Here is a 23,460-nt window from a genome sequence, read left to right as displayed (position 1 = left end):
GGTTGACTTTACCTTACAATCGGTTATTGTTTTTCCATTTATGAGTTTCTTTCTTCTTTGTCTCCTTTTTTTTTTTTCAATCTTTTAATAGAGTCTGTCCTATTCTGAATTCTCTGCTTGTCTAAATTTTAAATAGAACTCATGATTTGGATTAAACCTTACCTTTTGGAAATTGACTGTATTTGAGAAAGATTTTCTTACAAGTTCTTCCTAATTCATTTAGTTAGAGAAGAGAAAAACTGCTGCGCAGAGAATGTGAAGGTAAGTACCTCTTTTAGGATAACCCTCTCTTTTTGTCTCTTGGGGAGCTTTGGCTAGGGCTGTGCTCTCTGGAGGAAGCAAGACTCTGGAAGCAGGTTTTCATAATTTCAGGCATTAAGCAATTATACTTTAACCTACACCCGGGACATCTGACCTTCCAATTTTGTACTTTGCCAACTGCAAGGAGAAACTGCTGAAATACATCGAGTTATCATGACAGACAGGGCCATATGGAAAGTGCTGGAAAATTCCTCCTTAGGCGCGAATTGCCTTGACGGGCAGAAATGTTGCCTTGTATTCCTCTTTGGAGTGTGTATGGCCCATAGTGCTTGAGGTAGTGCTCTGGATTTACGGTCCAAGGCCTCAAAGCAAGATTAAAACGAGGCATTGAAATTACTTTGCTTGTCTGAAGCAACCAATTATGTTTTATTTCATTTTATTTATAAGGTCATGTTCCTTAATCCCTGAGTATATAATGCATACATATACGTTGATAATATTTTTTAAAAAAAGAGAAAAACAAACCCAGAAACAGTTACATGCTTTGTTTGTGGTCATGTAGATGGAATTGCCTAATGGATGCATTGCTCCCTCCTAATTGTGCATTTGGTGCCACGGAAAGCATTTGGGCAGAGTAGCCAGCAAGCTTCTGCAGCATAATGGTTCAGGTTCAAGCTCTGGAGCCAGACTGCCTGGGTGTGAGTCCTGCTCCGTAATTTCTTAACATCTCTGTGCTTCAGCTTTTCTAACTATAAAAACTCTACCTAACTCATCAGGTTGTTATAAGGATTAAAGAAATTAATACATACACATCTAAAAGTGCTTCAAATCGTGTCTATTCCCTACACACAGTAAGCACCGTATAACTCTTAGTTGTGATTATTATTTTTAAGTTTTTATTATCATTAAAAATCTAGGATTCTGTGCCATTAAGTCTGGTTCTCCCTAACCCAAAAGCTGGTCGCAAATTTAGCAAATTCTCTCTTTGCTTCTTGTTCTTTCATCCCATTGCTTTCCCTCTATCTGTTTCTTTCTGTTTCCTTTTTGCTTTTACTCTCCACCTAGCGCTCTGGCTTTATACACATACTATGATACTTGATATTTCCAGTCTTTCCTTATGCCATGTTTTTAAAGGCGATGATGCGGGCAGAAGCAAATTGTCATGCGGAGAATGGCAGGCCTGTACTCTCTGTATCTTGAGTAAGGGAAGGTAAACTCTTCAGTCGTTAGGGGCTCCCACTCCATACCTACCCCACGCCTATCCAGAGGAAGGAACATTTTTCTGTGCGGGGGTGGCATTCATGTTGGAAGGGGATGGGTGATGATGTTATTTTTGTTCCCCACAAATGTGGATGTTTAAAATAGTGCTTTATTCAGTCGGCATAAGTGACACATAGACTATGTATAGTGGTGAAACTGGGCCTGGCAGGTGGTGAGGGCCAGATCTCACCAAAACCAAGTGTCGTGGTTCTCCACTGATAGCACCCAAGGACCTGTTCTGAGGGTGGCCAGCACAGAACCCCCATCGTGGGGTGCCTGGCAAGTTCACTTGCGTAACTACTAAATTATCTGAAATGGATGTACCTCGGAGCCAGTGAACTAGGACTTTGGCTTCGTGTCCATGGGGCATGCCAGCGGGTCACATTTCCTCTCTGAACCTCCCTCCAAGCTGCACTGTACTCATGAAGGGTAAGTGTATTCGTTGTTCTTTTGTGCCTTTTGACTCCACGCCCTGCAGGTCTGGAACTCAGCCAGCGAAACCGAATCATGAGGCTGCAGCTCAGGCTATATTTAATTGAAGGTTTATGGTCTTGCCACAGTTTTAGAAGTTTAAGGAACTTTTCTTCTTCTTCTTTTTTTGAGATCGATTGGATACTGTAGGGATTTGAAGTAGTGTTCATTTTGACCCCATGTGCTCCTTTTTAGTGACTCTATGTAAAAGTTTATTTAAAGTGTTACGTCTGAAGTCTTTGAAAATTGCCCCTTCATACTTCCAGTCAATACGGTAAGGATCCTAGAAGGGATTCTATTTTGAGACAGATTGCGTTTTATAGAGTGTAACTTTGGAGAAAAGGGGATGGAATATTTTATTCCTCCGAAAAGTTTTATTACCAGATCTCATCTGATTTGAGATGAAGGAAAAAGAAAATGCAGAGATTTTTGAGGCAAGCGTAAAGCCTACCATATGCCCAGGAGAGATTTTGAAATCTTTCTGGATTGTCCTGAATTCGTTTGAAACGCACTGCAGAATTTGGATTTTATTTAAGAACAAGGGGGAGAACCCATTCGATCAGACGTGGCAGTGAATGATGGCAGCGAGTAAAGAAACCTTTCATACCTGCTCGACCTCTCTCTACGAGATTCCGCAGGGCATGTGGTTGATTTGAGTGAGAACCCCCATGCCCCCCTCCACCCTCCACCCTCCACCCTCCACCCTCCACCTTGTCTGTTCAGAGCCTCTTCTCTCTACCCTCAAGTGCGGTTTCAGTATGACTAGGGAATAGACACTAAAAATATTTCTGGAATGACGTGACCCACTCTCGCCCCATCCAGGAAAGGGACGACAGGCTTCACAAGAAACAGCACATGCTTTCCTTTCATTTCTGGAAGTCCCTGGGTCGACCTGCAGATGCTGCTCCTTCCGTGGCCGATGGCATTCAGACTCCTCGCGGCCGCCGACGGTGCCAGGCAGACAACTGCACGGAGCAGCTCAGCCGCGGGAAGCTGGCCACGGTCTCGGCCCGAGCAGCAGCCCCCGGGCCCCCGGCCACCTCTGCCACTGCATCCGGGAGCCTTCCCACCTCCCTCAGGCTCGTCCCGGCCCCGCCACCGCCACCGGGGCTGAAGAGCTGGCAGGTGGTGGCCGCGCGCGCCGCGGTGCCTCCAGCCCTGGGCGCAGTCGGGGCACGTGGGGGCCTGCCTAGGGCCACTCTGCAGCCCCCCGGGCCCGGCCCCGCCGCCTCCCGCTGCCTCTTCCTGTCGCTGCACCTCAGGCGCGGGCCCAGGATGGAAGCCGCCACCCCTGAGCGGGGTCCCCGGGCCCGACTGAGCGAGGGGGGCGGCCGGGTGAGCGCGGCTCGGGACAGCCAGGAGCCGCGGCGGCAGCAGCTGCGGCCACCACCCGGCCGCGGGCCAGCGGCCTCCTCCCAGCCAGAAGCCAAATACGTGGAGATGTGCGCTTCCGCCGCGGCCCGGGGGCACAGTCCCCGCACCCCGAGACCCGCCCCGGAGCACCGCCCCGGGGAGCAGGGCGCCCCGGGGGGTCGCAGGGAGGAAGCCCAGGATGAACCCAGCGGTCAAGAGAGCCGGGCTCCGGCCCCCCCGAAGAAGCCTGCCTCCTCGGAACTCTCCAGATGCCAGCTCCCCGGCACGGCCGGCGGCCGCAACTTCTCCTCGTCCTCCTCCTCCTCCTCTTCCCCAGTGGACAAAGCAGAAGGTGGCCTTTCCAAGACGGATGACACCACCACGTCCACAGGGGGCCTGGCCACCTCGTCTTCGTCTTTAGGCTTTGAGAGTGACAGTGGTGAGAGCGCAGTGAGCTGCCAGCCCAGGGGTGGAGGAGGAGGGGGAGGAGGAGGAGGGGCAGGAAGAGGGGGGGGAGGAGGGGGAGATGGCACAGAGTGTAGGGACATTATCGCCAAGTCGCAGGGCAGCAGGGACCCCCCCAGGAATGAGGAGGCTCACTACATCACCACCCACGAGATCCAGCTGAGTGAGGTGGAGCAGGACATGGATTTTGATGTGGGACTGGCCTCCCGCTGGGACTTCGAGGACAACAACGTGATCTACTCATTCGTGGACTACGCTTCCTTTGGTGGCAGCGACGAGACCCCAGGGGACGTCACCACCCCGACGGAGGAGGAGGAGGAGGACGACGACAACAGCTGCTACCTCAGCACCACTCCCAGCACCAATGCCACCCAGACTCCGAGCCCCACCAGCAGTGACCCCGCCCGCCCCGGCGCGGACAGCAGCGGTCGCCACACCAGCAGCACGGAAGTGGGCAGCGGCCCCTCTGACAGTGACCCCACGCCCCCACCCGCTGGGCCTGGCACTGCCAGTCCGAGTGAGCCCTTGCTGGAGCCCCCGGAGGCAGCTTCCCGGGCAGCCGCCGCCACCGCCGCAAGCAGCTGTGGGAGTGCAGCAAGCCAGATCCTCCTATCAATCAAACCGACTTCCCGGGCTATAAATGAGCCTAGCAACGTGCGTGCAAAGCAAAACATTATTTATGCTGCCAAGCATGAAGGCGACATGAGCCTCCGCGTCTCTACAGCTGCTGAACACAATTCAAGTTCACTGAAGCAAGACCCGGCTGCAGCCGTGGCTCAGGACCATGCAAAGAAACTCATCGCTGTCCCTGCTCGCCTGCAAACCCGGTGCGGGGCCATCCGGGCGAAGGAGCTGGTGGACTACTCCAGCGGGGCCTCCAGTGCCGTAAGTGAACTGGACGATGCGGACAAGGAGGTGCGCAACCTGACCTCCCGGGCCTTCCGGAGCCTTGCCTACCCCTACTTTGAGGCCCTGAACATCAGCTCCCGGGAGTCCTCCACACTCTCCGAAGTCGGCTTCGGGCGGTGGTCGACCTTCCTGGACTTGAAATGCGGAGGTGTTGGAGCCCGGGTGGAGCAGAGCCTCCTCCGGAGCAGTGCGGCCTCGGTGGCCGCAGGTCTGAGGAAGGGCGGCGGGGCCAGGACCGCCGCAGACCAGCTCTACATCCAGGCCAAGAAGTCCCAGACCAAAGCCTTGGAGTTCGTGGTCAGCAAAGTCGAGGGGGAGATCAAACACGTGGAGACGCCCCTGTGCTTCCAGAAGCAGGTCCAGACGGGCTCCCGCGTGGTCACCCTCCTCGAGCCCCTGAATTTTCGCAGCGAGAGCAAAGCCAGCTCGGCCACGGGGCCCTGCAGGACCGCCAGAGTCTCCGGCAAGGGCCCCGGCTCGGTGTACACGGACGATGGCTCCGAGGCCTCTGAGAGCAGCAAGCCTGCCTCCCGCGCCGACGGCCCCCAGAAGAAGTCCAAGTTTGCTTCCAGCCTGCTCAAGAATGTCATCTCCAAGAAGATGCAGCGGGAACACGAGTTCAAGATGGAGAGGGGGGAAGTCACGGACACATCCCAGCATAACCTCTCCGGCACCTGCAAGGAGCCGGAGGGCCCGGCGCGGGGGGACAGGCAGCAGCGGGAGCGGGGCCTGCAGAGGCAGAGTTCCCGCCACTCCGAGGCGGGCTCCGAGTACACGGTGGTCAGCGCGTCCGATGCAGGCGCGGAGGGCCCCGCGGCCGAGCCCAAATCGCCCGTGTTCAAAGCCAGCGCTCCGCGGGAGAGCCATGCGGTCTCCTGCCGAAATTTCGCGGACGGACACACCGAAGAAGTCTGTGAGATTAAAAAGAGTGCATCAGAGACGGTCAAAGGCATCTTCCTCCGTAGTCAGAACAGCGCATTCCGGTCCTGGAAGGAGAAGGAGGCCGAGAAGAGGGAAGAGAAAGCCCCCGTCGGGAAGCTGAAGCTTCCCAAAGGGGGCGACTGGAGGGCGGATCTCGGAGAGATCTCTGCCAGCAAGTCCACCATCATGTCGCGCCTCTTCGTCCCCAACATCCAGCAGACCCCCAAGGACAAGCAGCCGGGGAAGCAGGCTACCAAGTACCCCGCTGCCCAAGCCGCCTCCACCGCGGTGATCCGGCCCAAGGCTCCCGAAATCAAGATCCGCCTGGGGAGTGTGCAGCAGCCAAGCTCCGACTTCAACATTGCCAAATTGCTCACGCCCAAGCTGGCCGGTGGCAGCGCCTCTAACCTCTTCAAGACCGTCGAGGACAACAGCAGGGCGCAGCAGCAGAAGCTCTTCCGGGGAGACAACCTGGAAAAAGTGCCCCAGTTCCAGGTGAGAGACGTCAGAGACAAGTCCAAGGCCCAAGGCCCCCTCCACCAGGTGAGAGATGTCAGGAAGCTAATCAAAGGGTCGGGGGACAGCAGCGACAAGGGCAGTGTCACCCCAGAGCAGGGGCTGACCGGGCCCAAACCCAGGCAGCTGGCTGCTGCGGGGGGCGGATCCAGATCCCTTTCCCCCATAGTGATTACGTGCCAGGCGGTGGTGAACCAGAGAGAAGATAGCAAAGATAGCATGGACCGGGAGCCGAGGGAGAACGTGGGCAGAGGTGGCAGCGGCAGGTTCTTGAATTCGTCCTCACCCGAAGGGACAGTCTTGGTTCACAGGGCGTCGGGCAGACTGCCCGTGGCCACCATCGCCCCCAATAAGCCTGAGCAGGGCTCCTACCTGCCTGTGCTCAAGATCGTCTCTAAGGCTTCTGCCCAGAAGACCCCAGAGAAGGCCAAGGAGGAGGAGGTCAAGGAGGAAGGGAAAGCCTCCAAGCCATCTCGGAATGCCCTGGAGAAGCTGACTGCCGCCGTGAGGTCCATGGAAGAGCTGTACAGCTTCAACAGGAATGAGTGGAAGCGCAAAAGTGACCCCTTGCCCATGATGATGGACAGCCATGTCCTGTCGCTCATTGCCAGCGAGGAGAGGGAAGGGGCTTCGGGTGCTGAGGGGGACCCAGACAAGCTGGCCAGACGACTGGGTGAGCCAGAGGAGCGGGGCCCGGGAAACAAGGGCGGTGTGGTGCTGCGCGGGGGCCCCGGGGAACGTCTGCAGCGGAGAAACTCCAACCCGAGCGCGGACAGCGTGTCTGCCCGGGCGGCTGCCTTTGAGAACCTGGCCAGGGAAAGGCCTCGATCCCTCTATATCCCCCCCGTCCACAAGGACGTGGAGAGAACCCAGCCCCTGCAGCCCCTCCCACCACTCCCCAGTAACCGCAGCGTGTTCACAGTGAGTGCCAGCAGCACCCAGAAAACTGGGGGTGTCGCTGGCAAGTTCCCCCAAGGGCCTTCTCCAGAGAGTCCTTCAGCAGCCAAGGGCATCAAATCACAGGGACTCCGGTCCCTCAAGATCTCTCCGGCCACGCGGCCACCTCCCGAGGAGGTGACCAATAGGAAAAACGGCAGCAATTTGGAAAAGAACAATAGTGACTGTGAGAATTACCTGTCCATCCCTCTCAAAGGAAGCTCTGCAGCCGGAGAGCTTCCTGGCAGGCCCGGGGCTGGGAGGGAGGGGCCCCCAGCCTCCTCAGGGGCCAGTCTCTGCAGCTTGCCCCCTCTGAGCGCCCGCAGTCAGGTCCCCAGCAGTCCCAAAGGTTCTCAGGTCAGTGGAGCCAGCCGGCCAGCTTGGCGTACCAAACCGGACAACCCCAGGGAGACGGTAGCTGCCCCCGCAGGGCCACAGAGCCCTGAGCATCTGCCCACTGCCATCTACCATCAGCAGCCACTGCCGTTCACCCTGCAGGGAGCTCAGCCCCAGGTCCTCTGCTTCTCCCCACCCAGCATGCCTGCCCCAGCCCCGGCAGCCCCAGCCCCCGTCCCTGCAGACCCCTTCCAGCAGCCGCAGCCCCAGCAGACCCAGCGCAAGATGCTCCTGGATGTGACGACCGGCCAGTACTATCTGGTGGACACGCCAGTACAGCCCATGACCCGAAGACTTTTTGACCCTGAGACAGGGCAGTATGTGGACGTGCCCATGACCTCCCAGCAGCAGGCTGTGGCTCCCATGTCCCTCCCTGTGCCTCCCTTGGCCCTGAGTCCTGGGGCCTATGGACCCACCTACATGATCTACCCTGGGTTTCTGCCCACGGTGCTGCCCACCAGTGCCCTGCAGCCCACGCCAATTGCTCACACTCCAGGGGCTGGCGAGCTCTCCTCCATGGCGGCAGAGCCCCCCAGCAAAGAGGCAGCTGCGACATTCACTGAGGCCCCATACTTCATGGCCTCTGGTCAGTCTCCTGCCTCCTCTTCCTCCTCGGCCCCAGCAGCCACATCCCAGCTCGTGGGGGCCAAAGGCTTCGCCCAGCTGCACGGCAAGCCTGTCATCAGCATCACTTCGCAACCCCTGGGGCCAAGGATCATAGCCCCCCCCTCCTTTGACGGCACCACCATGAGCTTTGTGGTAGAACACAGATGATGAGCAGTCACCAGAAAGCAGAATGGAGCAGCTGCTGGTGAGTGAATTTTACTTTGAAAATCAGTTTCAAGGGATTAAGAGCAATCCTATTGCTTTGTGTTTGCAGTGGCGGAAGAGACTGTCTGTAGAAAGGGGCATTTTGGAAGAACAGAACAAAACCCCATCCCAATGATTAAGGAGCTAATTTTCTTACCAAGTTTCCTCTTCTTCCCACTCCTCAGCCTTTCCCCCATTGACCTTTTCAAACTGCCTGAGTATTTTTTTTCTCACCAGCCAGCAAGTAGGAGGGAAGTGAACCTTGGATTCCTCAGGTTAGCCTTTGGTGAAGGTTGGCAGGGAATGAGCTGAAAACCCGGTCTGGATTTGGTGCAGTGAGCTTCACTCTACTCCTGGCAGCCCCAGTGACAGAAGGCCTGAATATCCCGAGGGATCACTGGGAACACCGTTAATCTAATTCCACCTCACAAGGAGGGAGAATCACGCTGGCATTTTCTTGTTAGGAGGTTTTCTAAAATTTTGTAGAAAGCCTTCTCTCCCTCGGCCACTTCTTCTGTCTTTTGACATTTCTTACACAAAGGGACTATGTTTTTTTAAGTTCTTGTTTTTCTGTTTCTGGATAATTAGAGTACTTTTTCCTAGGGCGAGTTCAATATAGTTTAATATACCTTACACACACACACACACATACACACACACTTACACGCACACACACACACACTGAAAAGGGGGCGGTCCTCCAGCTGCAATGGCTCCTTGGATGGGCTGCTGAGCAGACCATGTCCACTGTGTTCGGCTGCTGATCCCTGTTTAAGACACTCCTTTTCATATCTGCATTCTCACCCTTTGGAAAATAATCAACCTACACTTGCCCCCTTTGAACGAAATCAAATAAAATAGATTCCTAACACCCTAATTAATCCACATTCACAGACCAGAATCCTTGCTGTAAAAACAGTCCATGGAACATGAAAAGAAGTGAGTTTGGCTTGTCTGAACCAGGAAACTTCAGGTCAAATACACAATAAGACAGGGGGGCCTTCAGATAGGATCACAAAGGTGCCCGCAGTGTACGGACAAATTTGCCCTCTCATTTCCCCCCTGTTCTCTTCAGCTTAGATAGAATATGTTGGCACCATGGACGCTTCTAGGACTTTCACTTTTTGGCAAGATCGTGCTGAACCAAGAAGGGAGATGGAGAGGAAAGAAACCCTTTCTCTGCCTGTATGAAAGGAATAAACCATTTTTCTCTTTTCTGAACTGAAAAGGAACAGAAGAACATCGTTTCTTTGTGCAATGGCAGAGCCTTAAATTAGGGAAGTGGGAGCTTTGAATTAGAAACACAGCCTGCTCTCCTCACCAGCCATGTGTTCTTGGACATGCAAACTCTCTAGCACTCATGACACTCATGTGTCAATAATATCCACTCCTTACAATTTACCTGAATGTCAGATGACATAATAGTATATTGCAAAGTAGGAAACCTTTTTCAATTTCAGGGACTGTTACTATGCACTGTGTTTATTAGACTTCTAGACTTTCGGCCACTGTTCAAAAATCCTTGGGTCTTTCTCTAAAAGTCCAGGTGAGAGCACAAGCCTCATTTTCCTTGCACTCTAGAAATAGATAATTGGAATTCTTCCTTTCTAAGAGATTGCAACAGACAGTGTATGATAATCACAAAGAGGGAGTGTGGGGATTAAAGGCAAATTTATTACATCTTTTATTCAATGTAAAAAATCCAGTATGCATATGGAAGAGGCTCAGAATTAGACACTTAGTTCTGCAGAAAGAAAAGAGTAGCCTCTAAGCAAAAATGTTTTAATCTTCTGGACAGGTGGTATGTTTACCTAAAGCTATTTTGGGGCAGCTAATCCTGTGAGGCCTTTGTGTGAGCCCTGGAGGTGCAGAAGCAAGGGGAAGAGAGGACAGGGCACAGAGGAGGGAGCAACCGGGCACACGCTTGCCTGGTGTCCCTCTAGCAGCTGCGTTTGGCTTTTCTCCCATCTGCTGAGTCTGGAGAGATTAGGCATGGAGTTGTTTCCATCAGACACAGATATAAATCCAAATTTTTAGTGTTCGAGATTTGAACGGTAATTTTTTTTAAGTTTTTCCCTTTTGAAAGTACACTCTTTTATTTTAGTCCACAGCCCTAAAGATAGAAGTGCAGAAGCTGGCTTCTCAAGTGAAGAAGACTAGTTAGGAACTAACAATTAGCATTTTGTATACAGACAAAACTCTAATATCCAAACTCAGATAACTAACTAGAATCCTTCAAAACTTACCTTCCTGAAAGTTCTATGCTGCTTTCCAGAGAAAGTCAGATACATAAAAAAGAACTGTGTGGTTCTTTGTCCTATATGACAAAAATTGTAAATATTGCACAGATATGTTTTAAAAAATTACACTAAACACACTCATTGATCAATGGATGCTCATATGGATGGTTGGGATGAGAAGTCTTGGAAGCTGGCTTCAGTTCAAGATTTCCTATAAAACCCAAACTGACTTCAAAGATTTTCCTTGAGATAGAGTAGGAGTTTGTGTGCCCTTTTCAACTAAGAAGTCACAACAGTGATTTGATCCAATCACAATATTTCACAGAGAAGAAAACTACGGCTTAGAATGGAATGGCTTTGCCGAGATCCCAGGGAATGAGATAAGCCAGGACCTGCAGAAGGGGCTCTTTGTGCCCCTCACACTGTGCCCTCATAGGTCGGAGGCCTAGAACAAAGGAAGGATGGCAAAGAAACATAATGAGCTTGGTATTGGCAGCCAGGACACCTGGACTCTACTCTGTGCCTCTCCGGACATTTGTATAAAATGAATGTTTGAACAGAACACACTCATTCCCTCATTCATCCAAAGAACATGAATTACCTGTTTACGCTCCACCAGCCACAGTGTACTCTGCCGTGAGGCTGTCAACACCCATGTGACTTGGTATGGTCCCACAGGCCGAGAGCCTGCACTCCAGCTGGAGGACAGACCCGTTCACGCAGAACTGCGAGACCAGGATTCAAGTCCTGTCTTAACCTTTAAGATTCCTTCCAGCTCAAATAATAATTTCATTGTCTATTTTTAGCTACACATTGTAACAGGGAGCTTTGCTTTCTCCCCCTGTGTATATCTGAGCAGAACCAGCTGCCATGATCTCTCTCTGATTATTAGGTTATGAATTTCCCTTTGGTTCTGCTTTCACAGGTGGGTCTTTCTTGCTTCTCGCCTTCCTGTGGTCAATGTGGCAGCATTTCTCACTTTGTCATGTCACAGCCTAGCTAAGAAGATAACTAGCAATATTATTTACTTTATCCTTTCCTAGTAATGATGTCACACATTGTGGTAAATGGAGGAGGCAGTTCACAGCCAGTGGCCGAGTGGCCAGTGGTCACAAGGGGAGCCTACTCGCGAAACACCATTGTGCCTAGGCACACCAGTTGCAAAACTCCACATATTCTCCTTTTCTGTCACAACTTTTCTATTCTAGGCTTTTGTTGTTTGTTGACTTTTGGTTTGAACGTTACAGAATCTTTGATGCTTTTCCTGATGAGATTATTTTGGGTTCAGTTTTCTATCGTCCGACACACAGAGCTGTTATTTTTCCCTCCCTGACATATTCACGCTCATGCTTTCTCCTGCCTATCCTCTTAGAAAGCCATATTTTTGCTTTAAAACTTGTATTGAGACTTGATCACAAATGCCATTCATGGGGGCATAAAGATAAAAGAAATAGGTAATGAAAACAAAAGAAAACTTTAATTGGCAACCACACTTGTGTCACAAAAAGTCATGCAATTGTTTTGTTTCATTGGATGTCTGCTGTTTTTTTTTTCCCCTAGAGGACTTGATCCATTTGTCTTTTCATTTCTGAGTGCACTTTACGTGGCTCCTACACTTTGGTCTCTCTTTTCTTCTTGCTTCCACATCCTCCGGCTTCTTTCCACCCCCTCAATGGAGCCACACACAGCAGAAGCTGAAGTGGAGAGAGGGGGGGGTTGGAAACAGGGGCAGCTACTTTTGTAGAGCTCTAAGGAGGCCCTTGAGGGCTCCTCAGATCATCACACCCTGTCCCTTGGGTTAAAATTGCAGGAGGAGGGGCACCTGGGTGGCTCAGTGGTTGAGTGTCTGCCTCTGGCTCAGGTTGTGATCCTGGGGTCCTGGGATCAAGTCCCACACAGGGCTCCCCGCAGAGAGCCTGCTTCTCCCTCAGCCTATGGCTGTGATTCTCAAGAATAAATAAATACAATCTTTAAAAAAAAAATTGGAGGAGGAAATTGGGAATCAGAGAGAGGTTAAGTGATCCTTAAGTGTCACAGTGTCCCTGAGGGCAGAGTTGGGACTAAAAACCAGAATGATCCTAAACTACAATCTCTTCCCCATTGGTTTCTCACCGCTCTTGCTCTTCCTATCGCCTTCTCTTCTCCCTCAGGCAATTCTATTTTGGTGGCCCTCCTTCCTGGTGTCTGTCCTACTCACTCATTCCCCACCCCTTTCTTCCCTTACCGTTGGTTTGAGAATTTAATTTTTACCATTTTCTGCATTTTTGGTTTTTGTTTGGTGATTTCATTCCCTTTTACGGTCTCTCTTTTCCCATTCGATTTTGGTGGACTTAGTGTGATGCTCCACTTTGCTTCTTCCCCCATCCTCATCTTTTTTTTTTTTTTTTTTTTTTTGTCACCCACTGGTCAGCCTAAAGGACAGGTGCTCCCTCACCTGCACATTCTTTGTACCTTTGTGCAGGAGACCTGGTGGCAGGACTTGGGGCTGCAAGTGCCACATTTCATTTGTAGTTCATTCTATAATTACATTCCTGAATCAATTTGCTTATTTCTGTTTTTTTCCCCTAACTCAGTTGTGGCTTCCTCTCTCCATTATTGTCTCTAGCTGCTTTCATCTTTCCTTCCTTTTTTTAAAAATGATTTTATTCATTTATTCATGAAAGACACAGAGAGAGAGAGAAAGAGGCAGAGACACAGGCAGAGGGCGAAGCAGGCTCCATGCAGGGAGCCCAACGTGGGACTCAATCCCGGGTCTCCAGGATCACACCCTGGGCTGAAGGCGGCACTAAACTGCTGAGCCACCCGGGCTGCCCCTTTTTCTTGAGACTGTGGCTTCCCTCCAGCTTATTCTTGAGTGCCTTTCTCCATGATTGGATAGCCTTCGTATTTTCTTCTCTACCTTCTACAAACTTAACAATAAATGAAAAATAATAGCTAATGTGTATTCATAATTTATTATATTTCAAGACTTAATACCATGCCATTTGATTCTTAAAGTAAGTAGGTACTGTTTTTCATTCATCTTTGACAAATGGAAAGATCACTTGTCCCAGACAATCAGATCACCTGCAATCCAGGCCCTCAAGCTCTATGGCCATGCTCTCACAGGAGACCCCTGTACGCATGCTTCTTTTCTTTCTGGCCTCTAAGCCTTGATTTCCTGTTGCAATTTGTCCCTCTTACCTTACCTAGGCAAAGGGGGAAGAGAATCAGGTGACAAACTGACTCTGAATCTGGCAACATCTAGCATATACTAAGTCTCCATGTGTGTTTTGCTCTTGATTAAAAAGTTAGCTGTCCTTGGTTATTAGAACATCTTATGCCTTGAAGAGAATAAAAGGCAGTTCAGAACTTCTCAGGGTGGCTGTGGCTCTCCATTGGCGGGGGGGTGGGGGTGGGGGTGAGAGGGCTGGGGATGGGGATCATACACTGTAGTTGAAGGACTAAAGGCCAAGTATGTGCACCCTTGCAGTCGGGCAGCCCTGGCTCAAATTCAAATGCTTGTATTACTTTGGACAACCAACGTATCTTCTCTGGGCCTTGGTCTCTTCAACTGTAAAATGGAAATACCTGGTAGGAGTGTTGTGAAGACTGACTTATAAAACCATTACAGGGATGCCTGAGTGACTCAGTGGTTGAGTGTCTGCCTTCAGCTCAGGTTGTGATCCCGGGGTCCTGGGATCGAGTCCCACATCAGGCTCCCCGCAGGGAGCCTGCTTCTCCCTCTGCCTATATCTCTGCCTTTCTCTGTGTCGTTCATGAATAAATAAATAAAATATTAAAAAAAAAACATTAAAAAAAGACATAACAAACAGCTCATGGCACATAGAGTTCAATCTCCCTTGGAGACTAGAACCTCTTCCTGCATGCCTCAGAACAGGGGCATGAAGGGGCCCCTCCCAAAGCAGAAGAGTGGCCCTTATCTATGCAGATTTCCAGGGCAGCATCAGGGAGTGCTTTATATTTCCCCAAACTGAAGGCAATACCCAGAGCCCTGTGGCCCCTTCAAGCTGGCTTATCTCTTGGGGCAGGCCAGTTGGCCATAGGTCAGGATACTCTAGTACCAAGGCCTTCCAGAATGTCATACAACTCTGGATATAGCTTTCCAGCTGCATGTAGTGATTTTCCTCTCTGTCTGGGCGCAGGTCTGTGTGGAGCAAGGGAAAATCTGACCAAGCATCCCTGCTGAACTCTGTCATGTGTTCTGATCCTATAATCATGGGAAGTCATGCAGGCAAACTGCCTGGTGACATAGTATAGTCATCCCTCTCATCTTTACTGACTTCTTCATGATCCTCTGATAGGCAAAACTGGTGGGTTTTGTTATTTTCTCCTTAATAGGAGTCAGAGCAACTTCATGACTTTCAAAATTTCAAGTCAAATTCCTCTGAAGTTAATGTAAGCAGAACCAGTGTCCTGTGAATGAATGAAAAGGTGATATCCAGTTCATGGATCCCTAAAAATGTTCCCAATAGATTGTATAAATAGATTTCTCCTTCATTTCTCAGACTGTTCTCACTGTCTTATAGTAGGCTTCCCACTGCTCCCCACCACTGTCTGCACCCTCCCCGCCCCCACTACCACCCTGTATCCTTCTCATCTGCTCAGGGCATCTTTGCAAAATCTTGCCTTATAATGGAGTCAGCCTGACTTGTTGTCAGATCCTTGGGTCCCTGAATCTGAAATAACTCTTCTAAGTCTTCTATTTTCTTCTCCTCCCCTTCTAATTCTATTTTCTTTTCCTGTTGATGCTTTATATGTCTTAAGGTTCAAAAACTTAAATTTAGCAAATGAGAAGTCTCCAAACCTACCACAGCCCCTTTCATCTTGAAGGTCATTCCTCAATATAAAATACAAAAGAATAAAACAAACAAACAAACAAAACCATGAGATATATACCTATGAAATCATAATTATTCTTTTTTTTAAGATTTTATTTATTTATTTGAGAGAAAGAGTGTGCATACCTGAAAGAGAGCATGGTGGGGAGGGGGAGAGGGAGAGGGAGAAGTAGGCTCCCACTGAGCAAGGAGCCCCACATGGGGCTGGAGGCTCAATCCCACTGCCCTGGTATCATGAACTCAACCAAAGGCAGATACTAAATGGACTGAGCCACCCAGGTGTCCCAATAATCATAATTATCCTTATAGACTTTTTTTTTCTTACATGTTTAATGCAGGCCAATTTTTAGATGACAGGATTAAAATATCCCTTGCCGAGCTACTCTGATTGCATATAATTGATTAGATAGCTGTTATTTGATACTTCCCAGAGGTTATTTTTTACATGACAGAGTCGTCTTAATCCCTAACAAATTTTACCTGTAGGCCACTCTGTTTCTGTCTTCATAATATTGTGTTCAAATATCAACTCCCAAATGTTAAAAAAAATGTTTTTTTAGGCAAAGTTTTAGTAGATATCCTGTATATATATAGAAAGATTGGCAGAAAGGGCTCATTTTCAGTAGGCTTTTGAATTTGTCAATGCTTGTGATAGAATGGATTTAACTAAGTTAAAGGCTCTAATCAATGTATCTCATTTTAGTCAAAATGCACTGTATGAAATTCTTTGTAACTTAAGTAGTGCTCATTCACTTATAAGAATTCTCAGTATAGAGTTTAGTTCTTCAACGAGATCACTAACTCATGGTAAATTTCAAATATTTCTCTTTAGCTTAAATATCATTTCTGCATGATGTTTTAGGAACATATCTATTACACTTTTATCTCTGCTACGGATGATTTCAATGAACCTAAACATTTAACTCTAAAGTCATTTTTGAGGGGATCCCTGGGTGGCGCAGCGGTTTAGCGCCTGCCTTTGGATAAGGGCGCGATCCTGGAGACCTGAGATCGAGTCCCATGTCGGGCTCCCGGTGCATGGAGCCTGCTTCTCCCTCTGCCTGTGTCTCTGCCTCTCTCTCTCTCTCTGTGACTATCATAAATAAAAAAAAAAAAAAGAAAAAAAAGACAACCAAAAAAAATGTCACATTTCAAAAAAATTAAAAAAAAATAAAAAATAAAATCATTTTTGAACAGTTGATTGGATTTAATTCAAGTCTCAAAGAAAGGTTCCACTCTGGGCACTTTCTTGAAGTCAGTATAATGTCTAAGTACGTTTAGAAACACATTTCCCAAACACATTTTGAGATGGGAACTTCCTCATTATCAATGTTGAAATTAGCCAAATAGTCAAATAAAATGTATCTTGACATTTTCCTTGCTTCTTGAAAAGTGAAATTTACTTTTAGAACTAATGATCTTTTCCTTGACTATGTTTGTTTATAGGAGCAAGACAGAAGATGGACTATTCTGTAATCTGAAGGTTGCGTTGTAACAGCACTAAGAATTCAGCTGAAAAACTTCCTCTACATGTGTTATTCTTAGTTTTTGCTTCTTATAAACCAAGTGTGTAAGTTTCTATATTTTCCTGAACAACCCTGTTAAAGACAGTTTGTGTTATTTTAGTGTTACTAAGCTGAGTGAATGGTTGCAGTTTTCCCCTGTAAAGCGGGTTCTTTTTATACTTTAAAACAGAATATAAGCTTTCTCTTCATCTTTCCCTCCTGTCCCTGTGACTAGGCAAGCCATCCCTTAAGGGTTTTCAAAGCTCAATCAAAACATACGGCAGAATGAGGTTGGTTCTGTTGTAAACCACACCGGCAGATCAATAATCTGGATCACAGATCTCCTTGGAGGTTCTCAGAATACGTGAGGATTAGCTTCCAGAGCTGTAACACATGTTCGATTTTAAATATGGTGGGTCTACATTTTGAATTATATACCAGCCAAGCCTGGTCATTCCCTTGGTTCCGTTCTACATGTTTTATTGGGTTTAGCATGATTTCAAATGGGATTGTGAAAGATAGTGGCTTTGACTCTTGGGCTTTGTTTTGATTTTCCCATTTGTACAATGCCGTGACACTATCTGTTGCCTTAAGATAGAATGGCTTGAAATAGCAAAGAGCCAGCGATTGCGTTTAAAGTTAAGTTCTTAGTCTCAGAAAGGTATAACATGCCTATTTTCCTCCAGGAATCTGATCTTTATGATGAGTGGATAGCCTTTTTTTGGTCTTCTTTAGTGATTCCCTTCCTGCATAGTTGCATGCTCCTCTCTCACAGATTGTTTGGAGTTTGAGGAGTGGCCTGTATGGGGCAGTAGAGTGGAATGTAAACTGATTCCGTGGCTCTGATGCTCTCCAACCTAGCCATACTTGCTCCTTATGGGCTTAAGAGATGTCAAGAATCCAAATCACAGAATGTTTCAGCGACTTTCAATATTGCCTCAGTCGTAACTCAATTCTGAAGGTTATTTTAGTGAGTGTTCACAGTGAATCTTGAAGAGCTGATTGAACAGATAAATATTTAGATTGTCATCATTAATAAGTGTGTTGACATATATCCAACAAACGATACTTTGGAATAGATAGTCCTTACTTTTAAAAGAAAATAACTTGAAGGTTCTCCCAGGCTTTCTTTAAGGAATCTCCTCTTATCTATTGACTTGTTCAAAGATAAGGCATCCTGGTAAATTTTTTTAGATCCTTAATTTAGATTTTGATGATCATTGGTCTTGGTTTCTATTTAAAATTTTTTCTTGAAGCCATAGCATTTTATGCTATTCATAACTGAAGATATGAGTAAAAACCTGAGACTAATTTTTATATGATTTATATAATCTCATTACTTTGTACTTAGGCTTCCTATCTCAGACTCCTTTAGGAAAAATAATTCAATTTCACTTTTAGCATCTTCCTTAAAGGGATCTTGCTCTAAAAAGAAATACTGTTAGGTAGAAGAAAAGGTTTGAGGGAGGAATAGCCAGCCCTGGTCACAATTCAATCAATGCACTGATAAGTGATGAAATGAAGCATAAAATATAAAACAGTCCCTGGCCATAGACACGATGCTCTTGTACCATATTGGGAAAAGCGTAATTCCTTGGCCACAGAGGTCTTCTTACCCAGGTACAGCAGCAGCTCTGCCCTAGAATTGACTTAATTTTTCACCACTGGAGAGCTTCTCTTACAGCACCAGTTGCTCCTCATTATCCAGAGATTGGCTGGGCATGAGGTCATTGAATATTGAAAAAAGAAGGTAAAGTCAATTTCAAAGATCTCAAACCTGTAATACTCAAAGCAGCACCATGAATTCTCAAGTGTTTGAACACATCTGGCAAAACTGATCTAGGATTTGGGTGGAGATAGTACCAGAATCGACAAAGACTATTTTAAAACCATGTGTGACTTTTAGGAAAAGGCTAATCATGCCCATATTGAGTGATCATAATCAGTGATCATATTGAGTAGTCAACTGCTTGCAAGGTCTTTAAAAAGAGAGATATCTCCTTCCCTAGAAAATGTGGTAGAGTTCTTAGCTACCAAGGATCTGGGGACCCCATAAGCTATTTATCACTATTTATCACCAGCAGATCTGAGCCTTAAGTTCTCAAACTTAGGTAAACTAGTACAGAAACTAGGAAAGAAAAGAGAACTTTTCACTTGTTGGTTCCACCAGAGAGGCCACATCCTCTAAGAAGTTATCAAGTACATAGTAAATGTCCAAGGGATTAAAAAAATAACTTTAAAAATAATATTCTATGAATACCAGTGTTTATTGACAATTTTATGGTTCTTTATCTCATCAAACCAAAAAAACCAAACCAATGCTGCTGGCCATTTACTACCTCAAGTGATAGGAACATTTTTAAAGACATGAGGTCAATCTAAATCCTCATTTTCAGTGTTTTATTATTTCTTGAGATTGCCTTGCTATTTGAATGAAGTGGTTATGTCCTTCCTGTTTCAACCAAAGATAGGTGGAATAAAACAAGAATCTATGAAGCCTTCTTATCCATAAAACTATCACCCAACACTGTCCCTTTAGCTACTGAACTACATTTTTATAAAGTTTTATGTACATAAAACTGTTGATAAAGCATGAGGCATTTCCTAAACAGTGCCTCAAGCTGGAATCGAACTAGAATTGTAGAGTCTGGTTTTTGCCATTTCTTTTCAGGGTTACATGTGTGAATCAGTTTTCCAGAGGAACCATGGGGCATTGTCTGTAGAAACCTTGACCCATTTCCTCTTTCTCCGTTGGTTAAATGGTAAGGTTGACATACTCTTTATTTGCATTGTTTCTGAAAAACTGAACACATTTGTAACCAGTATGAAAACTTCAATCTCCCAGAATATATTTTCTTAAAAGCACTCACTGAAATTGCCCTCAGGGTTGAATGAAGCCCAAATATGCAGTTAGTGACTTAATATATGGGCTCTCTGTATGTCTGTATATGTCTTTATACGTTTGCGTGTATGTGGCTCTCTATATACCATTGAGGAAATAAGCTAAACCAAATTACACTTTGACAGCTTTATGACAAATCTCAAATGTTAACACACATTTCAAACTTAGCCTTATAACACTAGGAAATATCTAGTGATATAAATTTCTTAATTTCAGATTTGACTTCATCATTCTTGCCTCTTAAAGAGACTTCATGCATTTTAATTATTTTCATACTTCATAGAAATGAAAGTCTGTGTTTGCTACAAATTGAATGCTCATGCTACCTGAAATAATACTTTGGACTGCAGGACAGTATTGATTCTTAAGTAGATTGACTATAATTTCATAAGTATATATATATGTGCACAAGAAAACGCAGTCAGTAATAGTCTCTGTGTTTAAAAACCATCATGGTATATACATTTTCCTACGTGGTGCTTGAGGAGTTTCATTCTACAGTTTACAAGGTGTCGGTTTGCACCCCAAATTCTCAGGGTATGCTATTTTACCCAAATACTTGAAAGAAAAAGGTGCCCTGTATTTTATCAGTACTGTTGATGGGGAAAAATTTTGTGTAGGCTTGTTTTAGAAAACTACTTATAAAAATCAAATTCATAAACTACGTTAGGCTTTTTCATAATTTCTAAGATATATAGATAGATATGAGATATATTTTCCAGAGACTGTTTCTATATCCTTAACCACTTCTGGGTCCTGAGTAGACCTCACAGGTGCATAAAATCATTAATAAAGCATGAAGCATTTGCTAAACTGTTACCTTGAGCTTGAATCTAATCAGAATTGCAGACTCTGATTCTCTGGAAAGAAAACATATCCATCTGTGGCACGTGTGACTACAAGGCCCAGAGAATGATTCTGAAAATTGAACTCATTTGTATGCCCCATGTCTCAGAAGAGAACTGAACGTTCACAGCAGTGTTTGTAAGCTGTTAACATTCTTGTTTCGTGTTGCAACTAGAGCGTATTATTAGATTTATTCCTATTGAATTCAAAATGGTGCAGAATAACACACACACACACTACACATTTGATTTGATTTTTTTTTAAAGGTTCATAATTGCTTTTTACAAGCTAGTGTTACTGGCAGAGTCCTTGTCGGGGCTCCCTGAAATTACCTATCCTACCCGGATCTGTTTTCTAGCAGGTGGTCCTTTTTCTCCCTCTTTAAGAATGTAGTTTTCTATATTTACGTGTAAGTCATATTATCGTATAGTGAAGACAGTGGTGGTTGAAAAGAATGTGAAGACTGTGGAAGTTATGTCCCAAGCAGAGGAGAGGAAATCGTGTGGTAAATGGAGAAAGACATTGGGTAATGCCGAATTGTACCCCTGACTAGGAAAAAAGCCAGAGGTAAATGGAAGAATGTGAACATTAAAACTGCTCTCAAGACAGAAATCTTGGTGGAAAAGTTCCTACCTGAGGTCTGATTCAATTACAAGACACAGTGAGCTTGGCCAGCGGGACTGTGAAATCAGCTCAGCAGCTCTGAGAATTACGTTATCGATGTATTGCAGATGGAGAAAACCACTTAGACAAGGACTCTGTGAGACTGGCCTACTTACCTTTAACTGCGGCATTCGTAAGTGATTGTGCAATCTTGTGTAATGGTCTTTTATTTTGACTCTTTTGAAAAAAAAAAAAAAGTTTTGTTGTTGTTTTTCCAGTAAAAATAACTGCGAAGAAAACATGCATTGTTTGTCTCTATTTTAACTCAAAAAACAAACTGTGGACATGTTCATTTTCTTCTTTATTCTAATTGAAATCCCTCACTTTACTAAAATCCTCTATCATAATGGTTCATGTCCAGGTTGTATTAATTTCTGATTGCTGCGGTCACCACAAACGTCGTGGCTTACGACAACACAAATTTGTTATCTTTCAGTTCTAGGGATTGAAGGCTGGCCTGGCTCTTTCCCTGTACCAGAGTATTTCCCCTGACAACAAAAGGACTCTAACTGCCTGCATCACTAGGTAGCATTGTGAGGTGCACCTACCAAAGTGTGTGATGCTCCAGTGACACCAAAGAGCAGCCTAGATGAGTATCCCCAAGGGTTCACACGGACTCCTGGGAAAGTAATTGTGCTAATCCCCTTTAAAGCACAAATATGAGAGGTGTACATTTGGGAGATTTAGTGCACGATGAGAATCAATGCTGTAACGTGTCCCTTAAGTCAACCACCAGTCAACTGAAGTCCCTATAATCCTTGAGATCAAAGCCCCAAAAAGATTTGAGCCCACATCCCACAAAGAGAGATACCCAGGATCCCTCACATGTGTCTAGGGGTTAGAGTTATGGGGAGAGAAAGAGTTGAAAACAGATACAAACCTTATATTTCCCCGAGTCATCTCTGGCTTCCAGCTCCTGTTTCCAGTGAATTCTCAAATTGCAGAGTCTCCATTTTGCTTCAAATGTTCATTGTGTTACTCTGTATGGCATAGCTCCACAAACTTTGAGGCAGTACACCCATCAAAACCTGAGTATTCCAGACTCGAAACTATATGTACAGCAGGATTTACGGAGAAGTTTAGGGTGCATGGGATGGAGATCAGCAGGTGCTTCATCACATGGCATCCAGCTGCCTTAGCAGACACCTTAGACTTGAACCCCTGATATCCCTGCTCTAGATCATCTCTGGTATCTCTGGCATCAGGTAATTTCACAGGCTGTTGAGTTCATTTGTGCTTCAGCCACGCCCCGTATTGCCACAACCCTCTCCCTTCCTTCAGCCTTTGCTTCCTCTGTTCCTCAGCTTGCTGGCTTAGAATCCTCCAGTATCCTTATCCTGTTATTTCTTACAGAGAGCCAATTAGCCACCTAATGGAGCCCTGCTAATGCGGTCCCACTATGATATGTGCAGAAGACCTCATCTCATTACCAAGTACGCCCCTTGTTCTAGTTGGGTATTGCTAGGTAACAATCCATCCACAAACAGTGGCTTAAAAGTCATGAACACCTTTTGCTTAGCTCATGCATCTGTCGAGCAGGGCTCAGCATGGAAGGTCTGGGTCTGCTTCACACAACAGCTCAACTAGGGACTGGAGGATCTACTTCCCAGATGGCTTACTCATATGACTGGAAAGCTGATGCTATCAGCTTGGTGTTCAGCTGGGGCCTTGGTTCCTCTTCAGCTGGGCCTCTCCATGGGCTGCTTGGGCTTCCTCAAAACATGGTGGCTGACTTCCAGAAATGAATATGCCAACACACAGTATCAGATGCTTCCAGTTCTCAAGGCCAAAATTTATAAAGTGACATGGCATCACTTTCTCCATACTTTATTTGACAAACACAGAATCCAGATTCAATGGGCTGGAACATAGATCCCACCTTTCTTGACAGAGACATGTTTTAAAGGCAGCATCCTCATTAAAGTGAATTTTTAAACAGATGCTTTCTTTTAAAGAATTCTAAAGTTGGTTCTCAGGTTAGAATAAGCTCAGTTGAAGATTCTAGAAAAAATCTAGAGTGAGGATAGTCTGTACAAAAAGCATGCTTTCTTGTGTGTGTTGGGTAGATGTTGGAGTCTCCTAGGGCAGAAATCACTGTTGCATTTCTAGTGTGGAGGGGATCGATGTCCTTTAGGAATGAATGAATGCCTACTCTATGCCAGGTG

General features: G+C 46.4%; 1 protein-coding gene across 3 annotated transcripts; it reads left to right on the top strand.

The window, feature by feature from the left end:
• Positions 1–1,643: 1,643 nt before the first annotated feature.
• Positions 1,644–21,534, top strand: C33H4orf54 (chromosome 33 C4orf54 homolog). Of its 3 annotated transcripts, none has more exons than XR_013370704.1 (4): positions 1,644–1,950; positions 2,815–8,299; positions 16,826–16,949; positions 21,186–21,534. XR_013370704.1 is itself a non-coding variant. In XM_077882095.1 (3 exons), exon 2 carries the CDS (start codon positions 2,848–2,850, stop codon positions 8,260–8,262), a length of 5,415 nt encoding a protein of 1,804 aa, XP_077738221.1. In that variant the 5' UTR covers positions 1,644–1,950; positions 2,815–2,847; the 3' UTR covers positions 8,263–8,299; positions 16,826–21,534. The 3 variants fall into 3 exon arrangements, 1 of the variants encoding a protein (XP_077738221.1); XR_013370703.1 differs by having other exon boundaries at positions 17,120–21,534; XM_077882095.1 differs by having other exon boundaries at positions 16,826–21,534.
• Positions 21,535–23,460: the final 1,926 nt, after the last annotated feature.

Source organism: Canis aureus, chromosome 33, assembly GCF_053574225.1.
Source record: "Canis aureus isolate CA01 chromosome 33, VMU_Caureus_v.1.0, whole genome shotgun sequence".
In the NCBI taxonomy this organism is placed as follows: domain Eukaryota; kingdom Metazoa; phylum Chordata; class Mammalia; order Carnivora; family Canidae; genus Canis; species Canis aureus.
Note: the sequence above shows the minus strand (reverse complement) of the source record. Positions and strands in the feature narration are given on the sequence as shown.

Bases quoted from the DNA above. Each gene is read 5' to 3' on its own strand.
- C33H4orf54 (XM_077882095.1), top strand. From the start codon at position 2,848: ATGCTTTCCTTTCATTTCTGGAAGTCCCTGGGTCGACCTGCAGATGCT.